Source organism: Eremothecium cymbalariae, chromosome 2 (genome assembly GCF_000235365.1).
Source record: "Eremothecium cymbalariae DBVPG#7215 chromosome 2, complete sequence".
In the NCBI taxonomy this organism is placed as follows: Eukaryota; Fungi; Ascomycota; class Saccharomycetes; order Saccharomycetales; family Saccharomycetaceae; genus Eremothecium; species Eremothecium cymbalariae.
Window position 1 is genome coordinate 281,089 of NC_016450.1, and position 13,495 is coordinate 294,583.

The 13,495-nt window shown below is 41.7% G+C and overlaps 9 protein-coding genes across 9 annotated transcripts; 5 read left to right on the top strand and 4 right to left on the bottom strand.

The window, feature by feature from the left end:
* Positions 1-344: 344 nt before the first annotated feature.
* On the bottom strand, positions 345-3,251 carry RTP1 (Rtp1p; the record flags this gene model as incomplete). The annotated part of the gene is made up of 1 exon (XM_003644670.1): positions 345-3,251. One exon carries the CDS (start codon positions 3,249-3,251, stop codon positions 345-347), a length of 2,907 nt encoding a protein of 968 aa, XP_003644718.1.
* A 236-nt stretch (positions 3,252-3,487) lies between these two features.
* Positions 3,488-4,096, top strand: YAR1 (Yar1p; the record flags this gene model as incomplete). The annotated part of the gene is made up of 1 exon (XM_003644671.1): positions 3,488-4,096. One exon carries the CDS (start codon positions 3,488-3,490, stop codon positions 4,094-4,096), a length of 609 nt encoding a protein of 202 aa, XP_003644719.1.
* Positions 4,097-4,509: 413 nt separating this feature from the next.
* Positions 4,510-5,349, top strand: SUI3 (translation initiation factor eIF2 subunit beta; the record flags this gene model as incomplete). The annotated part of the gene is made up of 1 exon (XM_003644672.1): positions 4,510-5,349. The coding sequence occupies one exon, from the start codon at positions 4,510-4,512 to the stop codon at positions 5,347-5,349; it is 840 nt and encodes a 279-aa protein (XP_003644720.1).
* Positions 5,350-5,681: 332 nt separating this feature from the next.
* ADD37 (Add37p) lies at positions 5,682-6,224 on the bottom strand (the record flags this gene model as incomplete). The annotated part of the gene is made up of 1 exon (XM_003644673.1): positions 5,682-6,224. One exon carries the CDS (start codon positions 6,222-6,224, stop codon positions 5,682-5,684), a length of 543 nt encoding a protein of 180 aa, XP_003644721.1.
* A 384-nt stretch (positions 6,225-6,608) lies between these two features.
* On the bottom strand, positions 6,609-7,700 carry ENV7 (putative serine/threonine protein kinase ENV7; the record flags this gene model as incomplete). The annotated part of the gene is made up of 1 exon (XM_003644674.1): positions 6,609-7,700. One exon carries the CDS (start codon positions 7,698-7,700, stop codon positions 6,609-6,611), a length of 1,092 nt encoding a protein of 363 aa, XP_003644722.1.
* Positions 7,701-7,921: 221 nt separating this feature from the next.
* On the top strand, positions 7,922-9,325 carry RVB2 (RuvB family ATP-dependent DNA helicase reptin; the record flags this gene model as incomplete). Its single annotated transcript, XM_003644675.1, has 1 exon — positions 7,922-9,325. The coding sequence occupies one exon, from the start codon at positions 7,922-7,924 to the stop codon at positions 9,323-9,325; it is 1,404 nt and encodes a 467-aa protein (XP_003644723.1).
* A 334-nt stretch (positions 9,326-9,659) lies between these two features.
* On the bottom strand, positions 9,660-10,154 carry VMA11 (H(+)-transporting V0 sector ATPase subunit c'; the record flags this gene model as incomplete). Its single annotated transcript, XM_003644676.1, has 1 exon — positions 9,660-10,154. The coding sequence occupies one exon, from the start codon at positions 10,152-10,154 to the stop codon at positions 9,660-9,662; it is 495 nt and encodes a 164-aa protein (XP_003644724.1).
* A 384-nt stretch (positions 10,155-10,538) lies between these two features.
* On the top strand, positions 10,539-11,201 carry NSL1 (MIND complex subunit NSL1; the record flags this gene model as incomplete). Its single annotated transcript, XM_003644677.1, has 1 exon — positions 10,539-11,201. One exon carries the CDS (start codon positions 10,539-10,541, stop codon positions 11,199-11,201), a length of 663 nt encoding a protein of 220 aa, XP_003644725.1.
* A 439-nt stretch (positions 11,202-11,640) lies between these two features.
* Positions 11,641-12,558, top strand: SSO1 (syntaxin; the record flags this gene model as incomplete). Its single annotated transcript, XM_003644678.1, has 1 exon — positions 11,641-12,558. The coding sequence occupies one exon, from the start codon at positions 11,641-11,643 to the stop codon at positions 12,556-12,558; it is 918 nt and encodes a 305-aa protein (XP_003644726.1).
* Positions 12,559-13,495: the final 937 nt, after the last annotated feature.

A 13,495-nucleotide genomic window follows, 5' to 3' on the forward strand; every position in this document is an offset into this window, starting at 1 on the left:
TTTTGAGCCTCGACTTCTAGATAACAAAATACAAATAAAAGATGCTGATATAAACCAGAATATAAAATGATCCACTTTATTTCGGAAATATATTAACTTCCAACACTGTATATATATTAATACAAAAGAACCCCCCATCAACATTCCATCGAGAGTCCCATTTACCGCCTTTAAATAGATTTTTCCAGTAACTACAACGAAAATGTGATATTTCGTTCACCGACTTTTTCTAGAAAAATCTATACTTTTGACGTTCGTATGACGTGATAAGGAGATAGCCGCCTTTGCGGAGCTCTTACATAATACATTGGGATATAGAGAGGATATTACGGATGTGGAGAGTGTTATATGTGGAGGGTTTGCAGTCGAGTGATGGCGGAGGTGGTAGAAGAGGTGTATAGAGATGTTTGGAAGTCACGCAGGAGGTGTAGCAGGTCGTCGATTAGTTCGCAGACTAGGTAGTCGGGTTCTTTTGGACGGTGATGTAGTAGCAAGTTGTATAGTTTGGTGGGGCTGTAGTGTTGGTCGGATGGGGTGGGGGGGGAATTGGAGAGGTAGTCGTGGATGAGGTGGACCGCTGCTCGTCTCATAATGGCGGAGTTGTCTTTTATGGGGGTGGTAGGGGCTGAGTGTTCGAGCTGGAGGATGGCGAATGCGCAGTCGAGGATGTCAGGGATATGGGAGGAGATTCCGGCTGGGTTTGTTTTGAGACAGACGCCGAGGATAGATATGGAGGACATGCGGATGCGGTTGTCGGTTGAGTCTCTTTCTCTGATGTTGTGCAGTGCTAGGTTGACGATGGAGTTTGCGTACGCGCCCTGGAAGAGTTCGTTTTCGGTGGTGATGTAGTTGATGAATACTTCGCCGAGACGGAGGGATTCGTCGAGGGATGGGGGGGTGGGGGGGGTTTTTGGTTGGTATATGTCGAGCAGGAGGGGGAGCGTGTCGTTCGGGGCTGTTTGGCAGAGGGCGGAGAGGCCTTTGATGGCGTTGAGGTAGACGAAGGGTTCAGGGTCGCGTAATTGTTGGATATGGAGGTCGAGAACCGTCTGGATGTTTACGGCCGGGGAGCCGGATTCGATGAGCTGCCGGAGTTGGAAGAGACCGTGGGCTCGGATGGGGACCAGGGAGTCGTGGATGTTTGCGAGGGCTTTTTCTAGGGATTCTTGGTCCGTTTCTCCATCAACAACGGAACAGGAGGGGGAGGAGGTGGACACATCAGTTGATAGGTATTTATCGATGCGATGTTTCAATGATACACATTTTTCATCCTTTGGGTGTTTATTCAGTTTGGACGAAATGGATGAGAGGATAGGCGATTCGTTTAGCAAGCGATCTGGTGTTGATGAAGTGATGATGTTTGAGAGCAACTCCAGAAGAATCGCAAGTGGGTTGGTAGGTTCATGCTCAGCCTCGTCCTCGTCATCATCTGAGTCTTGTTCTGATTCCGATCCGTCCACCACAATCCATGAAAATCCCAATACGTTGTCAATCAGATATAATATATCGCGAGGTTTCTTAATGATTCCCGATTTGAAGGTTTCATTCAATTTTTCGAGTAGTTTTAAATTTACCAGCGACAACAGGCTTTCAGAGAAGTTATCTTCTTCTGTATGAAGCATAAGTGACGAGGCATCTCGATTGGTACTAGTGACCCAGCGGTTAATTACAGAAAGGAAGATAGTCTTCGTTACATCTTCGTCATTAACCAAGTTTAGAAACTCAATCATCATCTGTACAGCTAAATCGATGTCGAGAAATAGATGTTGAAATTTCGTTGTAGGATCGTCTTTTGCTTCAACCTTCAACTCTTTTGGAATGGAATTCAAAGAGGAATCCTTCGGAATGATATAAGGAAGCTGAGTCTCCAAATTGATAGCATACCCCCAGGTCTTATGATCAAAGTTGACTAGGTTTAACACAATATAATCGAGCACCTGGTAATCAGCGTTTACCTTCATAAACGTTTTGATCAGTTTCAACACAACATTGTAATAAGGTCCCGACTTCTCTTGCGTGCCATTAGGCTGCAGTTTCTGATATTTATTCAGATATAGTGCATAAATCCACAGATGCAGATAGAAATTATTTGCATCTTTATTACTAACCAGCTCATTAATGACTTCCGTAGACGAATTTTTAGCCAGAGATATTAGAACATTGATGCAGTCATTTAACTGTTTCTCTGAGTAAGCTTTCGCTTCAGGATTAAATAAGACGCCCTCTATTTTGGGAAACAGAAAGTCTTGCACAATCCTCCTATTTTTATAATAGAATCCTGTAACTAAATGGTTTAGACAGCTTACCAATATCGGCCTATTTACATAGGTTAGACCGTCATAGATTCTAGCAAACAGTTTACTGAAGTATTCAACGTTAGTAACCGTCTTCGGCTTAGCCAGCAATATCTGATTCACGCGCTCAAGTTTGTCTGCGCTTATTTCCTCATCCTCTCTAATGCCAACAACAAAATCAACAAGAGAGGTGACACCATCGTCTCTCCTTATTGGTAGAGTGCTTAATTTATTCAAAACCCATCCTTTATACTTGAACTTCTTTGTAGAATGCACAAGTAAGGAATACATAGAAAACAACTCATAGGTTTCCTGCATGGATTCCAGCTTCTCCAGCTTCTCTTCGTATTCTGCAGCCCGTCCGGGAGTCTCACACAGCAGTGCAACGTAACCGGTGACACAGTCTATATATCCTGTTCCTTTCAATAACATTTCTCTAACTGTATCCTTCTGCCCCGTATTATTAGCAAATATCTCATAAAAGGAACTAAGCACTAGCTCCAAAGTTTTCAAATCTGGAGCTCCCCTCTTGTGAACAGAAAATATCTTCTTCTCTTGTTTGAAATTTGTAAGCTGTCTTTGTTCTAATGGTATTCCTAAATCCTCTGGGAGATTTGCATAAACCCCATGCACAATAATCAAGTTTACAAGCTCATCAAAATACTTCATATCATGAAGAGATATCGGCAACAGATTGTCCTTCTGAGGACTTGCCTCCCGTTCCCGAACCAAAAAATGCAATTCAGTGAGGTATCCAATACATTTCGAAACAAATCCTTTGTTACCGTCACATTCTGCTAATTGGTAAAGATTCAGCCCATCTGTACAACGTATTTTACTAATGAATTTCTCGTTCAAACTTTGGAAAAATGTATCTAAAGGTGTATCATTTACAAACTGAGGTTCTCTGTCCAAAATATCTTGAATACTTTTGCTATTTGGAACCGAATCAGCCATTATATCGATTATAGGAACGCAAATATTTGATCCATTACTGAGATCGACCAATGCCCTTTTTTAACTAAAGTTTTAAAACCTTCTTTCGCGCCAACTGGTTTAAGAAGCATCAGCAAGTTTGTTCAAAAATTTTAAAGTTTTCAGAAAACTGAAATTACATTACATAGATTTCGTACCACACAGTTTATTTTAAACATCAAGACTTCAAAAGGCAGCATATACACTATCTATTTACAATGGGTTTGCACGAACTTCCGTTAGATCCAGAAGACCAGGAATCCGTTGTATTAGATGCAAGGGCTGGTGACCTGGAAGGGTTGAAGGAAATCTTCACACAAGTGATCCATCCCAAGCTGCTGGTTAGCTGCAGAGACCCAACAACCAAGTCTACTCCGCTACACATGGCTGCTGCTAATGGACACCTGGACGTGGTGAAATACTTACTCTCACTGGTACAACCATCATACCAGGCAGAATGGGTGAACATGCAAAATGAAACAGGTAACACAGCGTTACATTGGGCATCGCTCAACGGAAATCTCGACATCGTAAAACTGCTGTGTGAAGAATACAAAGCCAATCCATTCATCAGGAACAACTTCGACCATGACGCCATTTTCGAAGCTGAGAAAAGTGGCAAAGAAGAAGTGGAAACATATTATCTACAGAAGTATGATGTCGAACCTGAACAAGACGAGAACCAAGAGATGACCTCCTCAGCCAAGACAGGCTCCATCAATCCATCAAACGTGGAAATCACCGAGGGCACTGAAATTGAACAAGCCAACAAAGAAGCAACAGAGGCTCTAACAGAAGAAACCAGTAACATGAAGCTCTCTGAATGAACTACTAGTCGTTAAAGCCACACCAGACAAACTTAAACCCCGCCCCATCACCTTCCACCGTCACTTTCGATACTACTATACAAATAAAGTGACAAAGACCTATTTTATATACTGCATAGATAAATAACAACACCCATAATAGGTAGCAACCATCCAAACCCGGAAACACCCCGTTCAAAGGTGCCTTTGGTCGTTAGCTGTCATTCCAATCGCCTGCCAACCAAACGTGGATAATGATCTTTGAACCAAATCTGGCTCGAGCGGTTTGCACTGTGCTCAAACAATTAATTAGGCTGAAAAATTTTTGTCAAGAAAAGCTTGAAACTGTATTAGTAGAAATGCAAGTAGTTTGAAGAACACAGCAGAAGGCTAGGTCTTATAAAAGCGCAATTATTAGTACTTGAGCACTAACGATGTCAGATCTTGCAGCGGAACTAGGTTTTGATCCAAGTTTAAAGAAAAAGAAGATAAAGAAACCAGTTCCGGAGGAGGCTGTTGCTGCAGGTAATGATGGAGATGACTTATTTGCTGGTTTAAAGAAGAAGAAGAAGAAGTCTAAGGATGTATCGAAAGATAATGAAGAGGGATTAGATGTAGTTGATGAGGTTTCTGAGGTTTTAGGGGAACTGAAGCTGAAGAAGAAGAAGAAGAAGACCAAGGACGTTTTTCTGGATGATTTTGACAAGGAGTTAGAGAAGGCAGGTGTTACTGTTGAAGATTCTATCAGTCAGGAGAAGATGCAGCCTGTAGTGGATGATTCTGTTATTCAAAGAGACATTGGTTTACCATACTACGATTTACTTTCCAGGTTTTTCAAGATTTTGAGGGCCAACAATCCTGAGTTAGCCGGCGATAGGTCGGGTCCCAAGTTTAGGATTCCACCTCCAGTTTGTCAAAGAGATGGTAAGAAAACTATATTTGCTAATATTCAAGAAATCAGTGAGAAGCTACAGAGATCACCTGAGCATTTAATTCAATATTTATTTGCAGAATTGGGTACCTCCGGTTCGGTTGATGGTCAGAGGAGATTGGTGATCAAGGGTAAATTCCAATCTAAACAGATGGAGAATGTTTTAAGAAGGTATATTATGGAGTATGTGACTTGTAAGACTTGTAAGAGCATCAACACTGAGTTGAAAAAGGAGCAATCCAACAGATTATTCTTTTTGGTCTGCAAAAGTTGTGGTTCCACCAGATCCGTCTCATCCATCAAAACCGGTTTCCAAGCTACCGTCAAAAGAAAAAGAGTTTAGAGCTCTTCCACGGGTCATAAAACTTATATCAAGCAATATAGATATAGGGTACATGGGTATAGCTATTGTTGCTACTTGCAAAAGAATCGTTGGTATTATCCGCAACGTTATAATCCGACGACACTGTATGGTAAATTTGGTATATTTTCTATTATGACAGCTCTAATATCTCGTAATATTCCCCTCAGTAGTTGGGGGGTTGGTCTGCCTATAAGTCTCTAAAACTATATTTTATATTGTCACGTTGTGTACTACATATTATAAAACACCATCTTACGAATCACTATTACTGCTTACTGGTACTACTTCTATTATTATTATTATTATTATTATCAAAAGGTTGCATTTTCCAGTATTTTGCGCAGCGCCGGGCACCACCTTGCAATGGAAACATCTGAAACCATCCACTGCATTAGCAATAACTTGGCCTTCTCCACATCCGTATGCAAATGTTGAAAGAAAAGAGTCATTAAAGTAAGCGATGATTCGTTTTCAAGAGTTGTCGGCAAATGTTGGAGCACTTTCGTCTTGTAAAACTGAAACTCATTATCCGACATTTCCGTCTTTTCTTCAAGTAACTTGCCAATTCTCCCCATCAAAACCTCTCGAGACTCTGCTTCCACTCTATCCCCTTCATCCAGAATACTAGCCCGTGGCTTCGCAATAGTCTTCTTCCGTTTACTTGGCAGCACTGCCGTGTCACTCTTAGTATTACCATACCTGTCCACTACTCCATCCGTCTGTGCACTACCCTTTTTCCGTACACTCCCAATGTTAGTGGAAAATAAGAAGCTGGGACAATCATTATAACCAGGTACATCTGCTTCCGTACAATTTTGGAAACTTTTAAACTCACTTTCAATTCTATACGACATCATGATACTACTCTCTGTATATTTAACTAAAAAAGCGGGAGAGTATATAATGTAAACCTCTTTGGCTATGTTAATATCTTGTGTCCTCTTTGCTTTACTGATTTCCCAGTTCTCTCTGCTATATACCTCTGTACTCCTCCTAGCTTGGAACCTCTTGGAAACCTGACCCTGCTCTTTTTAATCCAATTAAGTATCGATAATAGGGCTGCCTTAATAATATAACCAGCCTATTAACATAGATTATAATACCTATATATACGGCTGAATAAGTTTCGACACAGTAAACGTTAGTGTATCTTACTTAATCACTTGCGCTCCCGAAAAAACTGCCATTGTCTCAGATACAAGAACAAAAAATACCATGCAGTGTGAAATAGAAACATGTCAGGATGTATCTAGAAGTTCTTGAAATTGTGCTAGGGTCTCGTATATATCGGGTCTTTTATGTGGGTCTATGACGAGACATCGTTGAACGATTCTCTTCAAGGATTGAGAGTAACGAGGCTCATCGGGAAATGAAAAGTTACCAGTAGAGATGGAGTGTTTGATGGGGGTACCGCAGAGTTGTTGCTCCCTTGCGAATGAGGAGATGCTGTACATTAGTGCATAGCATATGCAACCCAAGGACCATATATCACAGCGATTAGTGATCGATGTATTGGGATGTAGGTCTAGTAATTCTGGGCAGGTATAAGGTAGACAGCTATTTTCATTTAGCCATTCTTGTAAACCTAGGAGTTTTGAATTCGACGTGAGTTCTAATGGAGCCCTTACACAGGATGCCATATTGTAAATGACAGGTAGCCCCTCTGAGCTAAGCATTATGTTTTCGGGGTTTAAACCACAGTGGACATATGCGCTTGGCTCAGAATTTGTTAACGGGGGGGATAGTAGGTCCAGTTCCATTGCATCAACAAGCAGATGAGTTTCATCGCTATACCTCAGGGATGCAGCATCGAAGTATGCAACATCGTACGGGTCCCGGAAATCACTTTCACTAGGCTCATGCATACATCGCACACCCCTACAAATGTCTAGCATTAGCCGTACCACTCGCGACTCTGAAAGGGAGTCCCCACGAATGATCATATTGTTAATTAGATCTTGCAGCGAACCAGCAGGGAAGTAGGGCAGTAACATGTATATGATCTTCGTCCCATTATCGTGCTGCGCTACTTGGAAGTCCAGGATGTTCGTAATATACGGACTATTAAACCTCTGATAGTTGCTTATCTCAGTCATCGCACGCGTTACGAAATCTGCTCTACCAATGGGACATGTAACTTTCTTAAGAGCGTACACACCTCCTGAATGGCTGCGTTTTGGGCATTTTACTTGGTAAAGTGCGGTCAATTCTCCCTCTCTCAGTAGCGTCGTAACCAAATATGACTTGCCATTAATACTAATCCGCACGCCATCAAACCAAAAACCACATGGAGAGCAACAACCACATAAAACCTCAAAAGGTGACACCATATCCAACTATTCTAACGGACTAGCTATCATTTACTAAACGAGTTTACGCTCTAAAGGTCAATCTTCCTCTTCATCCCTTCCTATTATATCGTACAACATGCGTTTTTAACAGTTGCCTAAAGAACGACGCTTTTTATTAGAAATTTTGTTGAGAAGTTTGACGAAGACACATTAAAGGTTTAAAATAGTGTACTTAGATTGGAAGTTAAGCGAGGCTAAAGATGTCTATTCAAACTAAAGATACTCAGGATTCGTCATTCAAATCATTATCTTTAATTGCGACCCATTCGCACATTGTGGGTCTTGGGTTGGACGAGAATTTGCATCCAAAACCAACTTCCCAAGGTATGGTGGGCCAGTTGCAAGCGCGTAGGGCAGCGGGAGTGATTCTAAAGATGGTGCAGAATGGGTCTATTGCTGGAAGAGCTATCTTAATTGCAGGTCCTCCATCGACTGGTAAGACGGCATTGGCAATGGGGTTGTCACAATCTCTAGGAGCAGATGTGCCATTCACGGCTATTGCGGGTTCGGAAATCTTCTCATTGGAGCTTTCCAAGACGGAGGCTTTAACACAGGCATTCCGCAAGTCTATTGGGATTAATGTTAAGGAGGAGACGGAATTGATCGAGGGTGAAGTGGTTGAGATCCAGATTGATAGATCTATTACCGGTGGCTATAAACAAGGCAAATTGACGATCAAGACGACAGATATGGAGACGATCTATGAGTTGGGTAACAAGATGATTGATGGGTTAACGAAGGAGAAGGTTTTGGCGGGGGACGTAATTTCTATCGATAAATCTAGCGGAAAGATTACCAAGCTCGGCCGTTCGTTTGCGAGGTCACGTGATTATGATGCCATGGGCGCGGATACTAAGTTTGTCCAGTGTCCGGAGGGAGAATTACAAAGAAGGAAGTCAGTTGTGCATACCATATCACTGCATGAGATTGATGTGATCAACTCTCGTACGCAGGGTTTTCTTGCGTTGTTCACTGGTGACACAGGTGAAATCAGGTCTGAAGTTCGTGACCAAATAAATACCAAGGTCGCTGAGTGGAAAGAAGAGGGCAAGGCGGAGATTGTACCAGGTGTTTTGTTTATAGATGAAGTTCACATGCTTGACATTGAATGTTTTTCATTCATAAACCGTGCTCTAGAAGACGAATTTGCCCCTATAGTAATAATGGCCACTAATCGTGGTATTTCCAAAACTCGTGGAACCAACTACAAGTCCCCACATGGATTGCCTCTTGACCTATTGGACAGGTCTATTATTATAACCACTAAAAACTATAATGAACAAGAAATCAAAACTATATTGTCGATTAGAGCACAAGAAGAAGAAGTGGAGGTGTCAGCCGAAGCCCTAGACTTATTGACAAAAATCGGCAGCGAAACTTCTCTTCGTTACAGCAGCAACTTGATATCGGTATCGCAGCAAATTGCACTAAAGAGAAAATCCAATGTAGTAGATGTCCAGGATATTCAGCGCGCATACTTGTTGTTCTTGGACAGTGCCCGCTCGGTAAAATTTTTGCAAGAGTTCGAATCCCAATATATTGACGACCAGGGCAAAGTCGATATATCTGTGCCAATCCATGACGCTATGGATACAACTACATGAGTTCCAATCTCATGTATATCTTAAATAAATATTTTAAGTAGATGCGCTTAGATATACACAGGAATCACTTCCTATTGTAAATTTATCTTGTATTTTATAAGATCTCAAACACGTTGTCACACTCCCCCTCATGGTACTGGACATTATAAACATCTACAAAAGCTGGAGAAATACAGGGTCCATTCAGTGTTTTTCACGGTATACCTTGCGAGCAAGAACTGTGAACCAATATACACAATATGTATGCTCGTTTTTCATTTTTTTAGTTTGTTTTCTAGAAGATCTAGCTTAAGTGCATTCCACACATATGAGGCGTCAAATTCAAGGACAATGGTTAGTTTCCAGAACCCCTAGTGTTTAAAATCAACGCGATAATCATCCCATATAAGCCTAGTACTTCTGCAAAAATTAAGATTAAAACAATCCCCACGAATAGCCGAGGCTGATGCATAAACTTCCGTACCCCAACATCTCCCACTATGCCAATAGCATAACCACTGCTCAAACATGCAAACCCTACGCATAATCCGCTTGCAAGATGCATGAACCCATTAAATAGCGTATAATCATCTGCCGGCGACAAACCAGCAGCAATCAAAACCGCAACTACAAGACCATAAACCGCAAGAATACCACTCATCACAACTGGAATCAATGACTTCATAATCAATTCAGGCTTGAAAGTACCAACACCAGAAATACCGATACCAGACTTTGCAGTCCCAATCGCTGCCCCCAGACTTGAGAAAATCATGGCAAATGCACATCCTGCAAACCCAAAAAAGGGCGCAAAAGCTGGCGAGTAATCCACCACAGCTTCTTCAGACATCTAGTTTATAACTAACAAAAAAGTCACCTAACAAAAATGTTATACCCACAGGGTTTAGTTGAATCTTATCGGTCCCTTGATACTCCGGTTGTAGCGCTCTACCATGACGGCTCCAGCATTATGTTGATGCTAACGTTGAATCTCTCCCTTTACAGTTTTTCCTGAGTTGATGACCACGTGCTAATCACATGACAAGAACACATCACTATCAACGAAGATAGTTTCACTAAACATAGTGGAACAGGATCCGCCTTCATCAGACCTAATCAGAGCCACTACAAGGAACGGTATGAAATAATACGAGCTGTACGATTGTAAGGGCCAGAGATTAGCAAGGGATTTATAGCAGAATACTGCAAAACAGCGCCGTGGGAATTTAGAGAGATGTCACTTTATCCAGGTAAGTTAGATCTTTCTAGTCAAGAGATCAAGCATATCCATCTCTTGTTCAAGGACATTCTAGACGAGAAACTTCGGCTCCATCTTCCTCAGGAGCAGCTGGAACCTTCTGAAAAAAAGGAGGGAGAGTATGAAAACGATACGATGGAAAGGCAGGTGCTGCTAGAGATAGAGAAATTTCTAATGTCAGTGATGGATATGGCTAGCGATTCGATAAATGTTGTCGACTCTAGGAGCGGAGTTACGTTAGCTGACGTCATCAACGATGTTCAGGGAGAGTATGTAGAGCCGTTTGATATTGAGCTAAATGAAAAGGTACGCAGGTTGTATCAGGAATGGGAGGCAGAAACGCTTAAAGTTTCACAGTTGAGACGTAACGGCCCGAAAGCCATTGTTGATGTTTACCAGAAAGATGAGAGTCGTGCTTTGGAGGACATAGATGCGAGGATACAGGCCTTACGTGATGCACGGGAACAGAAACGTACGCCTGCAGTAGAGGAAGAAGACGCAGATTTCTGGAACGAGAGAGGAGAGGACTACTACGAATCTTTAAAAGCTTTACAGCTTGCACAAGAACTTCTCCCACGTGACCGCATGAAGCTGGAGAAACTAAAAAAGCTAGTTCAATACGTCGAGAAGGATATGTAATCAACAGGTGGAATGTCACAGAAAGGCAATAAAGCGAACAGTAGGAGTCACAGCTGCTATGCAAATTGTATTGAGTTGTGGTGTGGTGTGTTTTGTGTCGGTATCTACTTCCCATGTGTTACCCCGCCTTTACTTTATTTTCTACAAGGGACCTGTGAAAAAAGTAGAGTGCAGTGGATGAGCAGGCAGACAGCAGCGTGCAAAATGCGGTTTGAACAAGCCACAAAATACACGTACGCTAAATCAACCAAGTTGAGTGTAGTGATACTTTTGAGATAGGATACAGGTCAAACTATCAGATTTTCGATACTTCAAGTCTCCAAGTCAGGTACAAGAAGCAGGTGTAGGATATCCATTAATTACACTAAAGGCTATCTATAGTTTACTATCTGTTAATTGCGGTGACATCTGTATATTTCACTAAAAGTCGATCTTCATAATGAGTTATCAAAATCCTTATGAATCTGGGAACCCCTACTCTGATGCCTATGAGATGCGGGGGTACAATAACCAGGATGGGGGCTCCAACGGTAATAACTTTAGAGGGCAAGGTTTGGAGTCGTCTGGTGGAGGTAACGATTTTGTTCAGTTTATGAATGGTATTAGCGGTATTAATGCGCAACTCGACAAGTATTCTCAGTTGATCAATCAGATAGACGTTTTCCAGAAGCGGTTGCTAACGGAAGTCAATGAGGAGCAGGAGATCCAATTGCGAAAGCAGTTGGATGTGTTTGCGTCGCAAGCTTCGGATTTACAATACCAGTTGAAAGATGAAATCAAGAATGCGCAACGACAGGCTCTAGGTGACTCATCGAAGGAAGCCCAGGCTGAGAATTCGAGACAGAGGTTTTTGAAGTTAATCCAAGACTACAGGATCACTGAAGCTAATTATAGAGAGGAGAACAAAGATCAGGCCAAGAGGCAATATAAAGTGATTCAGCCAGAGGCCACTGACGACGAAGTTGAGGCTGCCATCAGTGATGTCGGAGGCCAGCAGATTTTCTCACAGGCCTTATTGAATGCCAACAGACGTGGAGAAGCGAAGACAGCTTTAGCAGAAGTGCAGGCCCGCCACCAAGAGTTGCTGAAGTTAGAAAAGACTATGGCAGAATTGACCCAGCTATTCAACGATATGGAACACTTGGTCATTGAGCAACAAGAACAAATCGAGGTAATCGATAAACAAGTAGAGGAAGCTCAACAGGATGTTGAACAAGGTGTCGGACATACTAATAAAGCGGTCAAGAGTGCGAGAAGAGCCAGAAAGAACAAGATTAGATGTATCTTAATTTTGATTGTTGTATTCATCATTGTGGTCGTTGCAGTCGTGGTTCCACTTGTAACCAGATCTCGTTGAGAGAGCTACTCACTAAAACGAGGACTACGCTCCAAAACTCTCTCTGTGTTTGTTAGTATAGTTTTTTGTTATCTCTTATTTTAATCAAGCTTGCTATATGCCAGCCACCGCCAGCAAAAAAACCACAGTTCCTAAAAACTGACGCCTGCCCTATTCCAGGGATATGACAACACACTTCAACCTTATTGACTATTTTATTTTCCTAGATAATAGTACAATTCAGCCTTTCGAAACCAACAACAGATAAAGAAGCTCGACAAGATTGTATGAAAACCTGCCTACAAACCCATTAATTTTACTAGATTTTAGAATCCACTACTATATTATCTACCTTTTTTCATTAATACTAAAAATATAAAGGGAAACTACCTCCTCCCTGTACTGACTAATTATTAAAAAATTTCTTTGTAACCCGAATTATTAGTCCCAAGATGCAATAAGAAGACATCGTGTGCAAAGTCCAAAGACAAACACACGTATCTACAGCTTAGGGTGGAAACTGGGCTGGCCCGAATAAACAGGCACTTGGTCTTCCACAAACCAGTTTTCCAAGCATCGTAGCGACCAACATAGTGACCAGCCGCAGCTGTCGGTGTCGACCGCTATAATTGAAAAGATACTGCGGATCACTCTGCAGCAGCTCTCCTGCAACACTTGAAATGGCTTATAGGTTTGTGGATTTTCTTTCGTTACTATTATTCATTATATACATGAACAAAGTCCTCGAAACGGTACGTTCATCGACCATTCATTACCAACGTTTTCCTCACTTCACCCCCATGAAGCAGAGAGCAACGAACCAATGAACCAATGAACCACATTTCAGAATAGAAAAACTGCTTCAAATTCTTGCGGAACACTCAAAGAATCATTGCCAAATCATAGACTGACATGTAGAAGAGAGAGAACTGAACTCTGGCTGAAAATTTTATCTCTT